We start from the raw sequence: 16228 nt of genomic DNA, 5'->3' as shown, positions 1-16228 counted from the left end.
GGAAGGTTGGGATTGATTTTGGGGGTTATGGTACCAACAGTTAAGGAATTAGGGGCCAAAAATAAGCATTTTTGTAACTTCCATACATAACTTGTGTGTAAGTGTATGGATCTCTCTGACATTGTACCACAAGTTTCCATATCACAAAGGGAATGCTGGGATTGATTTTTGGGGTAATTGCCTCAAAATTATAGGAATTAGGGGCCAAAAAAGGGGCAAAAACAAGCATTTTTCTAGTTTCATGACAATAACTTGTGTGTACGTGTATGTATCTTTCTGAAATTGTACTACAAGGTTCCATATCACAAAGAGAAAGCTGGAATTGAGTTTAGGGGTAATTGCCCAAACGTTTAGGAATAAGGGGCAAAAAAGGGGCAAAAAAACAAGCATTTTTCTAGTTTCTAGACAATAACTTGTGTTCAAGTGTATGGATCTCTCTGAAATTGTACTGCAAGGTACCATATCACAAAGGGAAAGCTGGGTTTGAGTTTGGGGGTAATTGCCCTAAATGTTTAGGAATTTGGGGCCAAAAAGGGGCCTAAAAACAAGCATTTTTCTAGTTTCCAGACAATAACTTGTGTTCAAGTGTATGGATCTCTCTTAAATTGTACTGCAAGGTACCATACCACAAAGGGAAGGCTGGGATTGAGTTTGGGGGTGATGAATCATAAGGGGGTTCAAAAAATTTGGGGGAGGGATTTTTTCTTCCTTTTTTTTTCTTTAAAATTTTCCATTTTAAATTGGTTATTTCTGATTTATATATAAAAGCAAATAATAATGATATGGTTTGAATAGGAAAATTAAATTTTTTTAAGTTCTTAGACCACATTCATTCTGTGTCAGAAACCTATGCTGTGTCAAATATTTAATCACAATCCAAATTCAGTGCTGCATCAAGCTTGAATGTTGTGTCCATACTTGCCCCAACTGTTCAGGGTTCAACCTCTGTGATCGTATCAAGCTGCGCCCAGCGGAGCATTTTATTCTAATACTGTATGCAACATGTCAAGTATATTTGGTGTATGAAATTTTTTAAGGATGTACATGTTAGTCTGGCATGTTTTTTTCAACCTTGACCTCATTTTTATGGTTCATTGCTCAATGTTATATTTTTGTTTTTTGGTCAGTTTTTCTATTTTCTTATTTTCAAATTAGCAATAGGTCAACTATATTTGGTGTATGGAATGATTGTAAGGTGCATATGTCTGACTGAGAAGTTTCATCTTACCTTGACTTTATTTTCATAGTACATTGGACAATGTTTAGTTTTTGTGTTTTTTTTTTCTCGGATACTGTAAGCAATAACATGAATAAGGCCCCTATATTTGGTGAATGGAATGATTGTGAGATGCACATGTCTGTCTGGCATGTTTTATATGACCTTGACCTCATTTTCATGGTTCATTGGTCAATGAAAAGTTTGCATTGTTTTGTCAGTTTATCATATGCTTTAAGCAACAGGTAAATTATATTTGGCGGATGTAACGATTGTAAGGTGTGCATGTCTGTCTGGCAGATTCATATAACCATGATCACATTTTATGGTTCTTTGGTCAATGCCAAGTTTTCTTGGTTTTTTCATTTTATCAGATATTATAAACATATGTCTACTTGTTGGTGTATGGAATGACTGCAAGGTGTCATATAAAAATAAGAAGATGTCTGTCTGCCAAGTTTAATATTACTGTGACCTCATTTTCATAGAATATTGATAATATTAAACAGCAGAAATGATGAGCAAGACAAGATATACAAATGATCCAAAATTGTCAGTTGCCTACTCATTATGTAATAGTAGTTATTGTCATTAAATGATTATGTTTACCCTTTTATGTGTAGGGCAAGAACATTAAAGATAAAGGGAAACTATAAACAAAAGAAATTATCAACAAAAATAGATTTACAGACATCAACAAAGCCATAAATGGTAAGTCCACTTCAATAAAAGTTATTGCCCTTGAATAATGATTATTATGAAAATAAGATGTGGTATGATAAATGAGAAAACTATCCACCAGAGTTCAATTAAGTGGATGTAAGCAATGCAATTACTCATTAGAGGCCAATGATGACCTGTAAATAATGAGAAAACCCATACCCTATACATGATATAGTCATCTATAAAAGACACCACAAACAAAATTTGGAAAAAAAAACATCAATTCAAACTTCAAATATACCAGACTAATTTATAAAAAAAACAAGTTATGAAAAAACAAATATGACGGACGAGAAACCAACATCAACCACTGAACTATGTACAGGCTCCTGATTTTGGACAGGCAAAATATGGCAGGGTTGATATAAAAATAAGAAGCGGTATGATTGCCTTTGAGACTTTTCTCCAATAGAGATCAAACGACATTAAATTTAACAAAATTAATTCACTGTACAGCCTTCGACAATGAGCAAACCCTATACTGCATAGTAATCTATAAAAGGCCATGAAATTACAAATGTAAAACAATTCAAAAAGGGCATGGTGTCTATCCATGCTAAACATGCTTGGGGGAAACACCACAAAGGTGAAAGCTAAGTGCCTGTTTTTTGCACAAAACAATAAACAAAAAACAAATATGATATATAGCAACAATTGACAACCACTGAATAATAGGCCCCTAACTTGGGACAGACACTTACAAAATGTGGCATGGTTTAACATGTTTGCTGGCCCCTAATCCTCCTCTAATTAAGGACAGTGGTGTAAGTGTCAGTTCAATATAAAAATTATAAAATCAGTTGAAAAGGGTTTTTTCTGCTCTTGGGTCAGGTTATTTTGATACATTCCCGTTTTCATTAACTCATTAGAATGCAACAAAGCAGAAAAACAACTACCAAAAACACAGACCGTATGTGGCTGAAAATTTATTCTTTCCCTTTAACAAAAAAGACTCAACATACAGATCTATTAGTACTCACAGTTACTGACTGCTAATTCAAAGCAAATATCAACTAATAAAATAAACATTTAGTGAGCACCCAACCCACCCCTAACCTGGGACTGTGGTTTTAATAACAGCACAACATTTGAACAAACTGTAAGCATTGGTTGCAATTGGCTCAACTCAAAAGACTGCAACAAGGCACAAAAAACAACTAATATGAAAACCATAGACACAAAGCACTGAAATAAGAGTTCTTACAATTTTAAATATTCAAATGAAATTTTGATCAAAATGTACATAAACATGATAAAAATAGCCATTTTATTGCTGTATTTCTCTGCATTTATAATTTTTGAGTTTTGTGTATTTGTAGGTCAGACATCTTGGTTTTCATGATCACCATTCAACAGGTCAATACTGAACAGGAAACTTAAAGTTGATATTTTCTACATAGTGTAACTTTTTTATTAATTTGAAATGGAATATGTTATTTTCCTACATAAGAAAGAGGAAATTTCAACATAATGACTATAAACAAAAAGGAGTCATATCATCATGATCATAGATGCACAAGAACTTAAACATGTAAATGCAACAACGTAATTATCAATTAAAAGAAGGGAGGAATGAAAAAATATATTAGTATTTTATTGTCCAAATGAACTTGCTTTGTCCACTCATTTAAATTGCTCCATCCAATAAAGATGTACGGAGGAAGATTTTTGAAGAACAGATTGCAAAAATGTTTTGTCTAAGAATTGTAGGAATATTCTAGTGGATGAAATAATTTATTTACTTGACTCTTATATTGTGGACTGAATCATTGTTCATAGCAAGCTAAAACAAGAAAACTAAAACTTAACAGGAAAAGTGTTTATTTTATAAATTTGCAAATATAAATGTAATATTATGAGCACCACAAAGGTATAAGATTCAAATCGTTTGCATATTCATGTATTGCAATGGAACTTTAACAAAGAAAACTTTACCTTATCTTGATAAGAGTAAACTATTAACTGTGCTTTGTCAATTTATTCAGTCAGAATATGAAATATTTTTTTCAGTTCTATTTTTCATAATAAAACAAACAAGACAAAGATTTCAAATCAATATTTTTTTTCTTTTATTAAGACATGTCATCATTTTATTTCAGTTAAAGGATTTTATTTTTTGACTTTAAATATTATTATACTTTCCAAAATAATAATAATCTTTATTGTCATATAAACAAATTAAAAACATGTTTGTGACAAAATGAAAAAAACCAAAATACACTCATATATGTATTATAAACTTTTTACTACCAAACAGAATTCATTGTAACATACACATTACTGTATATTTATAATTTGAATTCCATAGGATTTTATTTTGTCCCATGGGATATTAAAAATCCCATGGGATAATTATAGTCCCATGGGATTTTTTTTGTCCCATGGGACAACAAATATCCCATGGGACTACAATTATCCCATGGGACCCAAAAAAATCCTATGGGATTTAACCAAAATCCCATGGGATAATGGTCAATCCCATGGGATTTGCCCTATCCCATGGGATATTGAAAATCCCATGTTTTTCTAAATCAAATTACAAAATATATATGATAATAACAGCAGAAAAGCAATGAAATTATTGAATCCCATGTAATTCCGCACATTTTGGTTATATACACGACACTGTAGGTCTAAGGAGAGGCGGCGGCGGATTTGCAAATGAGTGTTTTGCAAATTAAAAGTGTCCAGTGTTAACGGTAGAAATGTTTAAATTAAAAGAATTCTGAACTTGTTTATTTATTTTTTCCTTTCTCTCCTCTTCGTTAGTACCCAATTTCCGGTGGCAATGATACGCAGTGATATGGTGATACAATCATACCACATCTTCTTATTTTTACATCAATTACATACTAGTATAGTAACAAACAAACATCATCATGTTATTAAATAGTTAAAGTAAGTGCATGGTATAAAGTATCTATATTCAATTTAAAATTTGTTCGAAGATAAGTGCAATAAGGTAAACGTTTTGCATTCGAAAAATGTGTACTCCCTATTTCCAAAAGTGCCCGTTTAAAATTAATTTTAACACAACAAGTTTGTTTTACAATAACATATATATTGAATTTTCGATGGACAATGTTCAGATCCGTGTTAACGTCTCTTTTAATAAACTTAAAAACCGGGACATTCTGTAGTAAACAACATTGACAAAACCGGGTCCTTCCATTTTGACATGACCTATTACTTTCGTTCCATGCACAGACATACAAATATTGAGGTGTTCAAAGTGACTAGTCTTGCAAAATCCATGTTAATACCTTTCTTTTCGTACAACGTGCACAATTTAACTAGAAATTAAACACTGAGTTCGAGGCAAGGTTCACTCAATTCATCATTTTGACGTGCCTTTTTACTTATTTCTCCGTTAATCTAGAACGGTTGTAGAAAAAAATACACCTCACAATTTAAAATGGTTGTATATGTAATTGTATTCTTCAATATCCTAAAGATAACAAGTAAATGAACAGAAATCCTACCTTTTCTCTATCTGTTGACGGTCCGTCACCGTACCGGATATTAGATATCATTGAGTCCAAACATTTTAGTTTAGACACAGTGAATCCCGTCAAACATTTATTTATTTCATCTCAGTTTCTAGAAAGTGTTCAACTTATGTTTTGTTTTGATAACTAGTTCTTTTACTACAGTTCAAGAACCCGTTTTTCAGTTTTTGATAAAGCATATGAAAAATAATGGTATTTATTAATTTTTAAAGTGTCAAAACTCTTAGGATGTTCTGATAAATTACGTGCTTTTTCTGTATTGTTATGGCCAAACTCAATAAAGAAACGAATAAGTTCCAAATTTAATTACCCTTACAGTTACACAGATGATGTTTTTTTACTTTGAATAAGCAAGAATTCTCGAAATATACTGCGGAAATTAACCTATGTGATCTGATTTTAAGTAAATTTAATATAAACAACAATGATTGTCCTTTTCTAGGTTTCGATATTCCAGTTTTCACAGGGAACTGTACCTATTTGATCCCTATTGTTATTTTTTCTTTTTTTTTAAGACGAAGATGTTACTTTTGTCCCTTCTTACGGTTTTTATATTTACCAACTAATAGAAAAGCAAAGGATATGGGGTACCCATCCATGACACAAAATCAGTACATGCACAGCAAAAAACACACAAAAGCAAAGGAACAGGGCTTTTATAGTTGTTCTTCATCTCAAAGTAACATTGAGGCCTTAAACACGGAGCAAAAAAACTCTCACCTCATTGCAAGTTTAAGACGGGTTCGCTAAGCAGGACTTACGTTTTGATTTCAATGAACTAAAATAACTGGTAAATTATTAAGTCATAGATTTTGTTACCACAAATTATTTCAAACTTTTACTTAATTCTTTTATAGATACAATTGAAAGATTTGGTTTGGAAGTTTGACGGTAGAATTCTTATTAAAAAAGAGTGGTTTACGTAGATCACCTACTGTATCCCTAGCCTGTCAGAACTGAGGTTGTGAGTTCGGACCCAGCACGAACCGTTCGACTCCAATCTTAATTGACTAAGATTGTCGGTTTTCTTTCAGAAGTTCGATGGTTTACTCCGGGCACTCCGCCTTCCTCCATAAAAAAATGACCGCCACGATATGGCCAATAGTACTTAAAGTAGCTTTAAACACCAACAATCAATCAATAAATCAATCTTATCAAAAACGGGATATTAAGGGCATACGATACAGTTTCGATCCCACGATGAATATTTTACGAAAATTTGCGTACAAGATATTTTTCACCTAAGCAATTCAAATATGTAATAAAAAATATACCTTCATGTGCTAGTTAAAGAGATAAAAGGGGTAGACATTTTAGACATTTACTCAAAATTTCGGTTTTTTGGACATTTCTATCCTTTGGATAGACACACTTAACTTTTTTATTTCAACAGATAAACACAAGCGGATTTTTGTAAAAAGATTATGAAAATCTTCTTTGCATAAATATGCTCTTAATATGTACAACAATTCTTTGGAAATAATAATTTTTAACAAAGTTTCAGGATTTTAGGAAAAAAATGGCATTTTTGCGGTATATTTATCAAATTTAAAAAAAAAAATCATCGTTGACTTTTTCATTAAAATTGGTACAAAGAATCGTCATACGTAATCAAACTAAATGCCATTCTAAAAAAGAGGGGTCCATGTACTCGTTTTCAAGTTAAATCAGTTTATATCATAAAAAAAAACAGTCGAAAAATGCATCTTTTCCCGATATGTCACAGTTTGACGCCGCGAAAATAACATTTTACGTTAACAACTTCATTACCTCCCCTGTAACTGTATCGTATGCCCTTAATAGAGCCGTAAATGTAGATACGATCCATGTAAACTCATTGATCCATGCATATGGAATAAACTGATTGTTAAAGGTTATCAATTTAACACCGTAGTAATTTCTTTGAATATTGGTACTAGCAATGAATTAGTTTTTGATAAATTAAAGCATAACTGAATATGTTTTGTAAAGAGTTATGAAACCTCGTGGTCCTACATCCTGTCGATACTATTCATAACTTATAGTTTGGCAAACTGAGACAAGTTCATTCTTTAAATTCTCAGTTTATAACGTCTTTATACTTAATTCGTTAGATGTGTACTGATTAATACTTTAGTCAGGGAGAACATAGTTTATTCATTATTCGAAATTGCTTTGAATTAGCTTTCAGTAACTGCGAATTCGCTTAGATCGATACATTATGTCTTTTGTTTTATGTTTTTTATTTTGTTTTGTGCTTCGTACCAAGCTGTTGAATTAAGCCATTTCAATTTCGAACTGATTTTAACAGTTCGATTTTAGGTTGTGCTGTTACACCACTGTCCTAGGTTAGTGGAGGGTTGATGACTCACACACATGTTTAGCACCGACTCATTCTGTATGTGACAGTCCAAAGTCAGAAGCCTATAAACAAGTGGCTGTCGTTGGTTGTCGTCTGTCTTATTTGTTTTTCGTTAATTGTTTTGTCATAAATCAGGCCGTTGTTTTTCTCGTTTGGATTGTTTTCCATTTGGTCACGTCGGGGCTTTTTATAGCTTTCTATACGGTATGGGTTTTGCTCGTTGTTGATGGCCGTAAATACAGTGGTTTATAAAGCTGCTTACATCAACGTCATTTGGACTCTGATGGATATTTGTCTCATTGACAATCATACGGCATCTCCTTGTTTATATATCTACTTGGATTTTTTAGATATCCATTACGTATTTATTGTGTTTTGTTTTTTTTGTGTGGATGGGGGAAGGAATTCTTGTATTGCAACAATTAGTTTACATCTTGGCCTGTTGTTGAATAATACATATAATTAACAACTACTTACTAACATCTTAAGTGCCTGTGGTGAAAATATCATTTGTTCGGAAATAATATACAACGACTATATTTAATTTTATTCTTCAAGATCTTTAACATGTGTAAACTGCAAATTATAATTACTATATTCAAACAAATATTAATTTTTTGTTCTACCGAGTATGTGATCGTGATATCAAATCCATATTTAATAAAATACAGAACGTCTTTGACTAATTATGTATTAATAAAAAACAATAGAACTGACCATTGTATGTAGATATTAAATTTTAACGTAATATAAAACGATATACTCTTTACATTTTAAAGGCATATCAGGAACTTAAAAAAAAACAAGGCAAAATAAAAAAAATTAGTTACATTTATGAAGTTTTGTCCAGTGATATTTTACAACATTAAAGGCTGTAGTTATTATTGATATGCAATATTGATGTTGCTTAAACAACAAATACCCGAGATAGAGCCCCTCCTCATAAATTCAAATGCTGAAATATGCAACAATTTTATTTCGACTAGTTCCGAACTAAGAACCATTTCGGTTATTCGTTGCTTTTTGGCTTCTTCATGCCACTTTCATTCACATTTTGACAACAGTTTTGTTTGTTTGTTTTCATTTTTCACAATCGGTGTCACTGTCACTTTTAGATACAATTAATTGTTTTCCTGATGCACATTTTGCTTGAGCAGTTTTTTTCATTGCAATTATAGAAGAATTGTCACGCTGAATAGGATTTGCAATTGTCTGGTGTTTGTACTCCAACATCATGTTATTCAGGGGAGCTAATCCGATACAAGCCCTGAAGATGTTTTCGATACAGCACCTTTGTTTAAACAAAGCGTTAACGACTGGTGTTCCTGCGGGTACTAACGGTGCTTTACATAAATAACTCAGAATAGTCAAAACACTATTAAAGCTTTGAAAGCTGTTGTCATTTTCAGTTTTGAACTGAATTCGTTCACAAATTTCAGCAATAATGACTAGGTCTATTATAAGAGGGCTTGCTAACAAAGAATCTTCACATGTGTTGTGAATCACCAAGGTATTTGAACCTCCCATCATAATCTCTGACGTATACTCGTCCATTGCACGCTTGCTGTCTCCTACATGAGGTACGTATTTGATGACCACACAGTGGTCAGGCTTCTTTTTGTCATGATAGAGAATATCATTAGAGTCGACCATATCATCAACAACATTACTTTTGGAAATCTGAAATCATAAAATATTTTTTTTCAAATATTGAATTTTCTGTGAACATTGCAAAATTCGTAAGTTGTGTTGTTTCAGCGCAAGGTTTGCTTTAGTTTTGTGAGTTTGTTCATATTTTTAAATCTTTTACTTATATGTGTTGTATATTAATTTGATAAAGGTAATTGAATTCATGTTTTTTTTAATTATTCGAAGGTATAAAAGAACATTCAAAATCTGAACAATAGTTTGAAAATATTCTTTTTAGTGATTCATTCCATAACGCTAAAATGTTTAATGTAAATAAAAGTAATTCATGTGTTATCTTTAAATGCAAAATAATACTAACCTCTTTCGACCTGAATGTTTGTGGAGCTGACAAGTTTTTACCATCATTGTTTCCAAGATGATTGTAGCTAACGATAGAAACCGGCTTGATTCCAGCACTGACTAGAAAGTCAACAAGAACCGACTTGAGTTTTGTCTGTCCTGACTTAAAGTCATCACCAGCAATAAATACTTTCTTCTTATTGGCTAATTCTAGAGCACCCGGTACAAATGTGTTCTGTGGAGACCCATTGATGTATGTAACCTGAAAAAACAGAAATTCCATCATTACTGTCATATTGTTTTTAACTGGACATCAGGACACATGCATACCACTTGTTTTTTTAAATTGTTTGTTTTTATATATTAACCTTAGTAATTATACAAACTAGTAGTCAGTGGTTGTCGTTGGTTTATGTCTATCATATTTGATTTTCGTAAATAGTTTTGTTATAAATTAGGCCGTTAGTTTTCTCAATTGAATTGTTTCATGTCGGGGCCTTTTAAAGCCGACCATACGGTATGGATATTTCTCATTGTTGAAAGCCGTACGATTGCCTATAATTGTTTGCATCCACTTCATTTGAACTTGGGTGGATAGTTGTCTCATTGGCAATCATACCACATCTCCTTATTTTTATAGTGCATTATTTCAAAACTTTGAGTTCTTTTTCTTACCAAATTTATTAATTTTACGCGAGGAGATAACAATATTTTGTTTACAGTCAAAGCAGAAATGGACTAGAAATCAGAATGCTGAAATATTTTATTGACTGATATCAGAAGTCCACTGCTACGAGTCTTGGGCTTCAACTTGTATTTAATTCTGTTTAGTTTCATACCCAACAAACAACCAATCAAAATCTTTCAAAACAGTTATTATTAGAAACATGTTTTTATTGATAAATGTGTATTACATGTGAAATATACTCACTCCTTCGAGAATAGAAGCTACAGCGAATAGAGTTGAAGGTGAAATTTCTTTTTCGCCTTCCCTAATGCTTTTTAACAAATTGTCAGCAGTGTCGTTGACACCCGGGATGATATCACTATACCGCTCAGTGTTTGCTGTCCACAAAATTATAACTTTGTCAACACCACTTTCTTCCTTGAATTCACGGATGTCTTTGCGGATACGATCCAATTGTTCTTTCTTGCTACCAGCTAAAACATTGTCTGCCCGTTCTTCTTGATTTGCAGCAATGAAATCCGGTATGTAAATTGATGGGCGTGGTCTCATGTGCTTCATATGAGGACGAAGCTGCACTTGCAGATTATAATCTAGCACTTTTGCCCTTTCCATTGAATCAGCGATATTCATGGATGATATGTCCCATCCTGCAATTACAAAAAACATTTATTCAATGTCTATTTTTTGATCACGTAGATTTACATTTCTAACAAAAGCCATGAGAGCAGTTAAAGCAAAAAAGGACCTTAAAGATGTTCCTGGTTTAGCAAGCTATAAACATATTTGAATATAATTTTGTTTTGTTTTGTTAGTGTTTTGGGGGGCTTTTTTTCGGAAGGGGGTTGCCTAAATGTTATAATATTATAATTAACACTTTACATTCCTGGTCCTCATTGATATGTTCTGAAATGCCATATTTGAATAGAGAAAAAGAGAAAAATGAACAAACAAAAAACCATACATAATACATGAAGATCATAAGCTTTTCATTTATTTGATCACCGTACTTGTACTTGCCTTCACAGAGAGTGGTACTATAAAACATTACAACTTATTTGCTTTTCTCAAGTTTCATAAAACTTCCCCAATCGATAAATTGCTTTAATTATTTATATGCATGAAAGTGTTTTTCTAACTTCTTACACAGGCACGTTTGTTTTAAGATAAATATTTTAATATTGCGTGCTAGGATCTCTTTCATTTTCATATTGTCAGACTCATTAAAAGAGAGACGAAAGATACCAAAGGGATATTCAAACTCATAAGCCGAAAACAAACTGACAATGCCATGACAAAAAACGAAACATAACTAACATAAAGAAAACAACAGCAATCACCAAAAGTATCGGACAGTACAAAAGAACACATGCACAAACCATCAACACCCAACTCATCCGAAAACATTGACGTACAAACAAAGACAAACAACGAACAACACGTGGTCCAGATCGATTGTCTTGGTAGGCACAAAGGGGTGGGTTAAACAAGTTTTATATGCACATAAACCCCCCCCCCCCCCTTGTGTCAATCATATGTCGTAAAAGTAAAACGCACAATAAAAACACTTTTATTGGAATTTAATTTTAATTGACGGAATAAGCATAGATATACATGAAGGGGACTTTAAAAGGGTGTGCGTTATTTGTTATATATGTCATTACAGAAGCATCGATCACTGGGCTGATGATACCTTCAGCGAGTTAACAGTCTACCAGCAGTGGTATCGATCCAGTGCTGGAAATTGAAAATAATACTTTACAAATTCGGGGCGCCCAAAGCGCTTTTCTGTATTTACCTTTTTTATTAGAAACAAACCAAAATCAAAATCAAATCATAAGATCTTTAAATATTAAAAAAAATGTGAAGAGCTACCTGACCTAAAGGGACATTAAAGAGGTAGCCAATTTATCCATAGGTCAACTGTCCATGAGGGAGTTGAAATTCTTTTATCGACGAAAATTTTGATAAATGTATGTTATAAATCATTTCTGTACCGAATCACTGACAATTGCGCTGACAAACTGTCAGTCCACCAGCAGCAGTTTCGCCCAGTGGTAGAAAAAAATAAATAAAGCTTCATAAATTTGATGCGTCTGAAGCGCTTTGCTGGATTTAACTCTTTTAAGAACGTTCATAAAACATTGAAAGCCCAGGAAGTATAAAACTAAAATACACGAGAAGCCAAATGACCAAAAGCTCTTGATATTCATTCTACCGCGTATTTGTACACCATAAGCAGTAGAACTGAGTCTGTTCAAGTTAAAAAAAAACCATTTAGACCTTGTCGTTAGGGATTATACAAAACAAATGAAAATACACATATTTATAAAGTATTTGACTTTACTTATTAACGAAATATCGCTTAAACATGTACGAACAAACACCATTTTTGAACATAGAAAAAATAGTGAATTTTCACTTAAGACTGAGATTTAAGACTGGTTTTAACTTGTACGCATTGAATGCTAATCATATATATGTTACGATATATACAAATCTTAAAACATATATCTAAAAATGCTAATCTGTTTAAAAAAACTCGTCCAAGTTTATAGGAGCAGTCAATCACGACCTAAATAACGAACCTTTTTTTACCTTATAAGGTCAACAAATAGAATAGTTATTACTTTGTAATACGTTGAGTTCATTTATTAGTTTAAATACCTCAATGTAAATACACAATGCCGATTACAGTTTGTGCCAATTTAAGGTATTTCTGTCGATCTATCAATGGGATTTTACGACAAATCGTACGTTCTATGTTTATGGTTACTTCTAGTTTGTGATTTAACTACAACGTACTTTATTGAACCAGTTGAGAATATAGATTTTATTTCTCGCCATTCACATTTAAAACCAGAAGTATAGTGCCATTGATTCACTTTAAAAATCGAAATGCGTGTTTAGAAAAGCTTTTCTAAATTAATAAATATCAATAGCACTCTACTACTTAAATTGATCATAATTTATACCGAAATGATCATGTCTTACGAGAATAAATATTCGTAGTTTGTTAGCATTTCTTCATAAATACTAAAATGTTCAAGTTAACTCATATTAAAATGCTCATGACCTTTACGAGTATCTTTATGTTATACTGAAACGTTCCTGGCATACGAATATCTTCACGTTATACTGAAATATTCATGACATACAATTATTATTAAAGATTGGTTGTGAAAAGAGTCATTTTGGAAAGCCATTTGAACATGTAAGGACAAGGTTTTGTTGACATACCCTGATTCCGTACTGTGCATAAACAAAAAGCTGCATATCTACACTTCGTTGAATAATCATGTTTATGTCTGCTTCACCTTGTGACTGGTGATATTACTTCGTATAAAACCCTGTCAACGTATATTTGTCCCGCCTATCAGAGGTTCCCCAGGAAACTTTGTTATAAACAATGCAATCATGTGTTCCTGTTGGAACAAATATTCTATACCATTCATTCCGCAAGGAACAAATACTGTAATATTAATTCCAGTGAAAAAAACAGCATTCTAGAATAACTCTTCCATTTGGAACTCATGTTATAAAGGAATTTCTATTTCATGGCACCCCCTCACCTAAACGAATTTTTTTTTTTTTAAACTGGATCATAAATAAATAGGCATACATGTATAAAACTGTATAACGGTACTCACCATCAATTACAACATCGTTAGGGTCTACCATTGGCAGAAGGTCTTTCATTGGAATATAAACCTCTCCTTCTGGTCCTGTACCAAGACCCACAGTGCTGGCCTGTGTTATAGACCCAAAATAGTTGGCATGTTTAAGGCCTTCCTTTGTATGCCATGACATTTTGTGCTTGTTTGCCAAGATGGCGGCAGTTACAGTACATCCATTGTTTCCACCCCATCCTACCAACATCACTCCGAGTTTTGGTACCTTTCTTTCTGTACGGAATGTGTACTGCGTGGTGACTGGAGTAACATTGATTGTCCCATCAGGACCGTTTCGTACCTGTGATGTTTGGTAATCATATTTAGATTCTATGTATTCTTCTGTGTACGTTACATTTGGACTATTCACTTTGACAGTTGCCATTGTTATTCAATCTAAAATATTAATATTTTATTATCAGGTCGTTTTTCCTAACAATAGTGAATTCAATTCAATTCAATATTGATATTTTTATCCAGTCTCTTCGTGCAATAATATAATACAGCATTACATTTAGTGTATACTGTAGATATAAGATATAAAAGAAAGCCATTCTATACAGAAATACAAGAGATTATAACATTAAAACATGACAAAAATCCTCTTAATAAACATATTCAAATGTACATTATTTAGACTTGGTTCTGCAGAATAGATTATTTATTAAATGATGTGTGCTTATGTCATGAAATATTTGCCACTGGACGTTAAGCAACCAACAATCAATCAATCTTCTGTCCAGCGGTAGAATGATCAATCAATAAAAATAATAACACGAACAAGTAAAACTGGAAGCCGATCGTAAATAATATCAGCAATTACATGTAAAATAATTGAGAATGCAGTTCAGTTGTACTGCTTTTTACCTGATCTGAAATAATTTATTTAACAGGTAATTGCTTACTAATGATTTGTTTTCGGATCTCATCTATACTGGTCTGACAGGAGTTCGAGATATTTTTTTCTAACTAAACACGTGTTGTAATAATATGTATTCAGTCAATTAAAACATAACATAACATTCTGATATTATCCTACCTGTTAACTATTCGACTCCTTTGCAAATAATGATCAATAATGGTGTTTTAAATTTTCTTATAAGTTATGACTACCATAATCCAATGTATTCTTATGGACATGCATGGACGATAACGGTCAAAGTCCAACAAAAACATATACATACATTTAAACCCGGCATATGGTCTTATACCATCGTACGATACCTAGAATATTCTGAGCCAATCAGAGAACACAACGTTGTTATTTACAAGAAAACATCGATACTATATCATGATATTTGTTCTATGTATAGAATCTTAATTATAATTGAATCATTTGAAACTTAAGAGTTAATTATATAGAATTATTGACTTTTCCCTTTTTCATGTAAAAATCATCCATACCTGTATAAGACCGCGATAGAATGTTTACATTAATGATATTTTAGAATCAACAATTTTCTAAACAATTCAAGTTCATTATATACGTGTGAATTATATAAATATAACTATATGTGGTTCTATTGTTACATATATTCTCATTCTATAAATAAAATGTATTAAAATAAAAATAATTAGCCCTAGTTCACAAATTTTGCTAAATTTAGAATAATCGTCAGTTATATACATATAGGAATTATAAATAGAAACGCACATGAGAAATACCGGTATCACGTACAATTTGAATAAAAACAAAAGGTAAAAGAAAACAGAAACCGTTAAAAGTGCTCGGACACAAATATGATATTTTGTTATCTTAATGAACCGAATTTTCAGGAACGTTTAATATTTGAATGCAAGTACAAAATTTCCCTTTCTATGTTAACTTTATTGATAAATGAACTAGTTGCTTTAATCTGAAAGGTCAGTGACGTCACAAACATGTTCAAAAATTTACTTATTTCTCAAATTGACAATTTCACGCCTAGCTTTTAGTAAAAAAAAAATATATATATATTTCTATATGAGCAGGAGCTGGACCCAAAGAGATATTTTACACACATTAAAATCGATGTAAAATACATTTTATGACACAATATCATATGGGTAAAGCTCTTGCTCTTATCAATATATTATTAGATATAAGACTGTTTT

General features: G+C 32.1%; 1 protein-coding gene across 1 annotated transcript; it reads right to left on the bottom strand.

Moving 5' to 3' along the window:
- Positions 1 to 8323: 8323 nt before the first annotated feature.
- On the bottom strand, positions 8324 to 15319 carry LOC127739454 (uncharacterized). Its single transcript, XM_052251244.1, has 5 exons — positions 15174 to 15319; positions 14114 to 14530; positions 10710 to 11113; positions 9798 to 10040; positions 8324 to 9469 (listed from the first exon to the last, which is right to left on the bottom strand). The coding sequence occupies exons 2-5, from the start codon at positions 14517 to 14519 to the stop codon at positions 8870 to 8872; spliced, it is 1653 nt and encodes a 550-aa protein (XP_052107204.1). The 5' UTR covers positions 14520 to 14530; positions 15174 to 15319; the 3' UTR covers positions 8324 to 8869.
- Between the last annotated feature and the right edge of the window lie 909 nt (positions 15320 to 16228).

Source organism: Mytilus californianus, unplaced genomic scaffold (assembly GCF_021869535.1).
Source record: "Mytilus californianus isolate M0D057914Y unplaced genomic scaffold, xbMytCali1.0.p SCAF_1, whole genome shotgun sequence".
Lineage (NCBI taxonomy): Eukaryota > Metazoa > Mollusca > Bivalvia > Mytilida > Mytilidae > Mytilus > Mytilus californianus.
Note: the sequence above shows the minus strand (reverse complement) of the source record. Positions and strands in the feature narration are given on the sequence as shown.

Coding starts and splice junctions, on each gene's coding strand:
- LOC127739454 (XM_052251244.1), bottom strand. CDS start 14,519: ATGGCAACTGTCAAAGTGAATAGTCCAAATGTAACGTACACAGAAGAA. Junction 11,114..14,113: donor TAACGATGTTGTAATTGATG/GTGAGTACCGTT, acceptor TTGTAATTGCAG/GATGGGACATATCATCCATG. Junction 9,470..9,797: donor AAACATTCAGGTCGAAAGAG/GTTAGTATTATT, acceptor TTATGATTTCAG/ATTTCCAAAAGTAATGTTGT.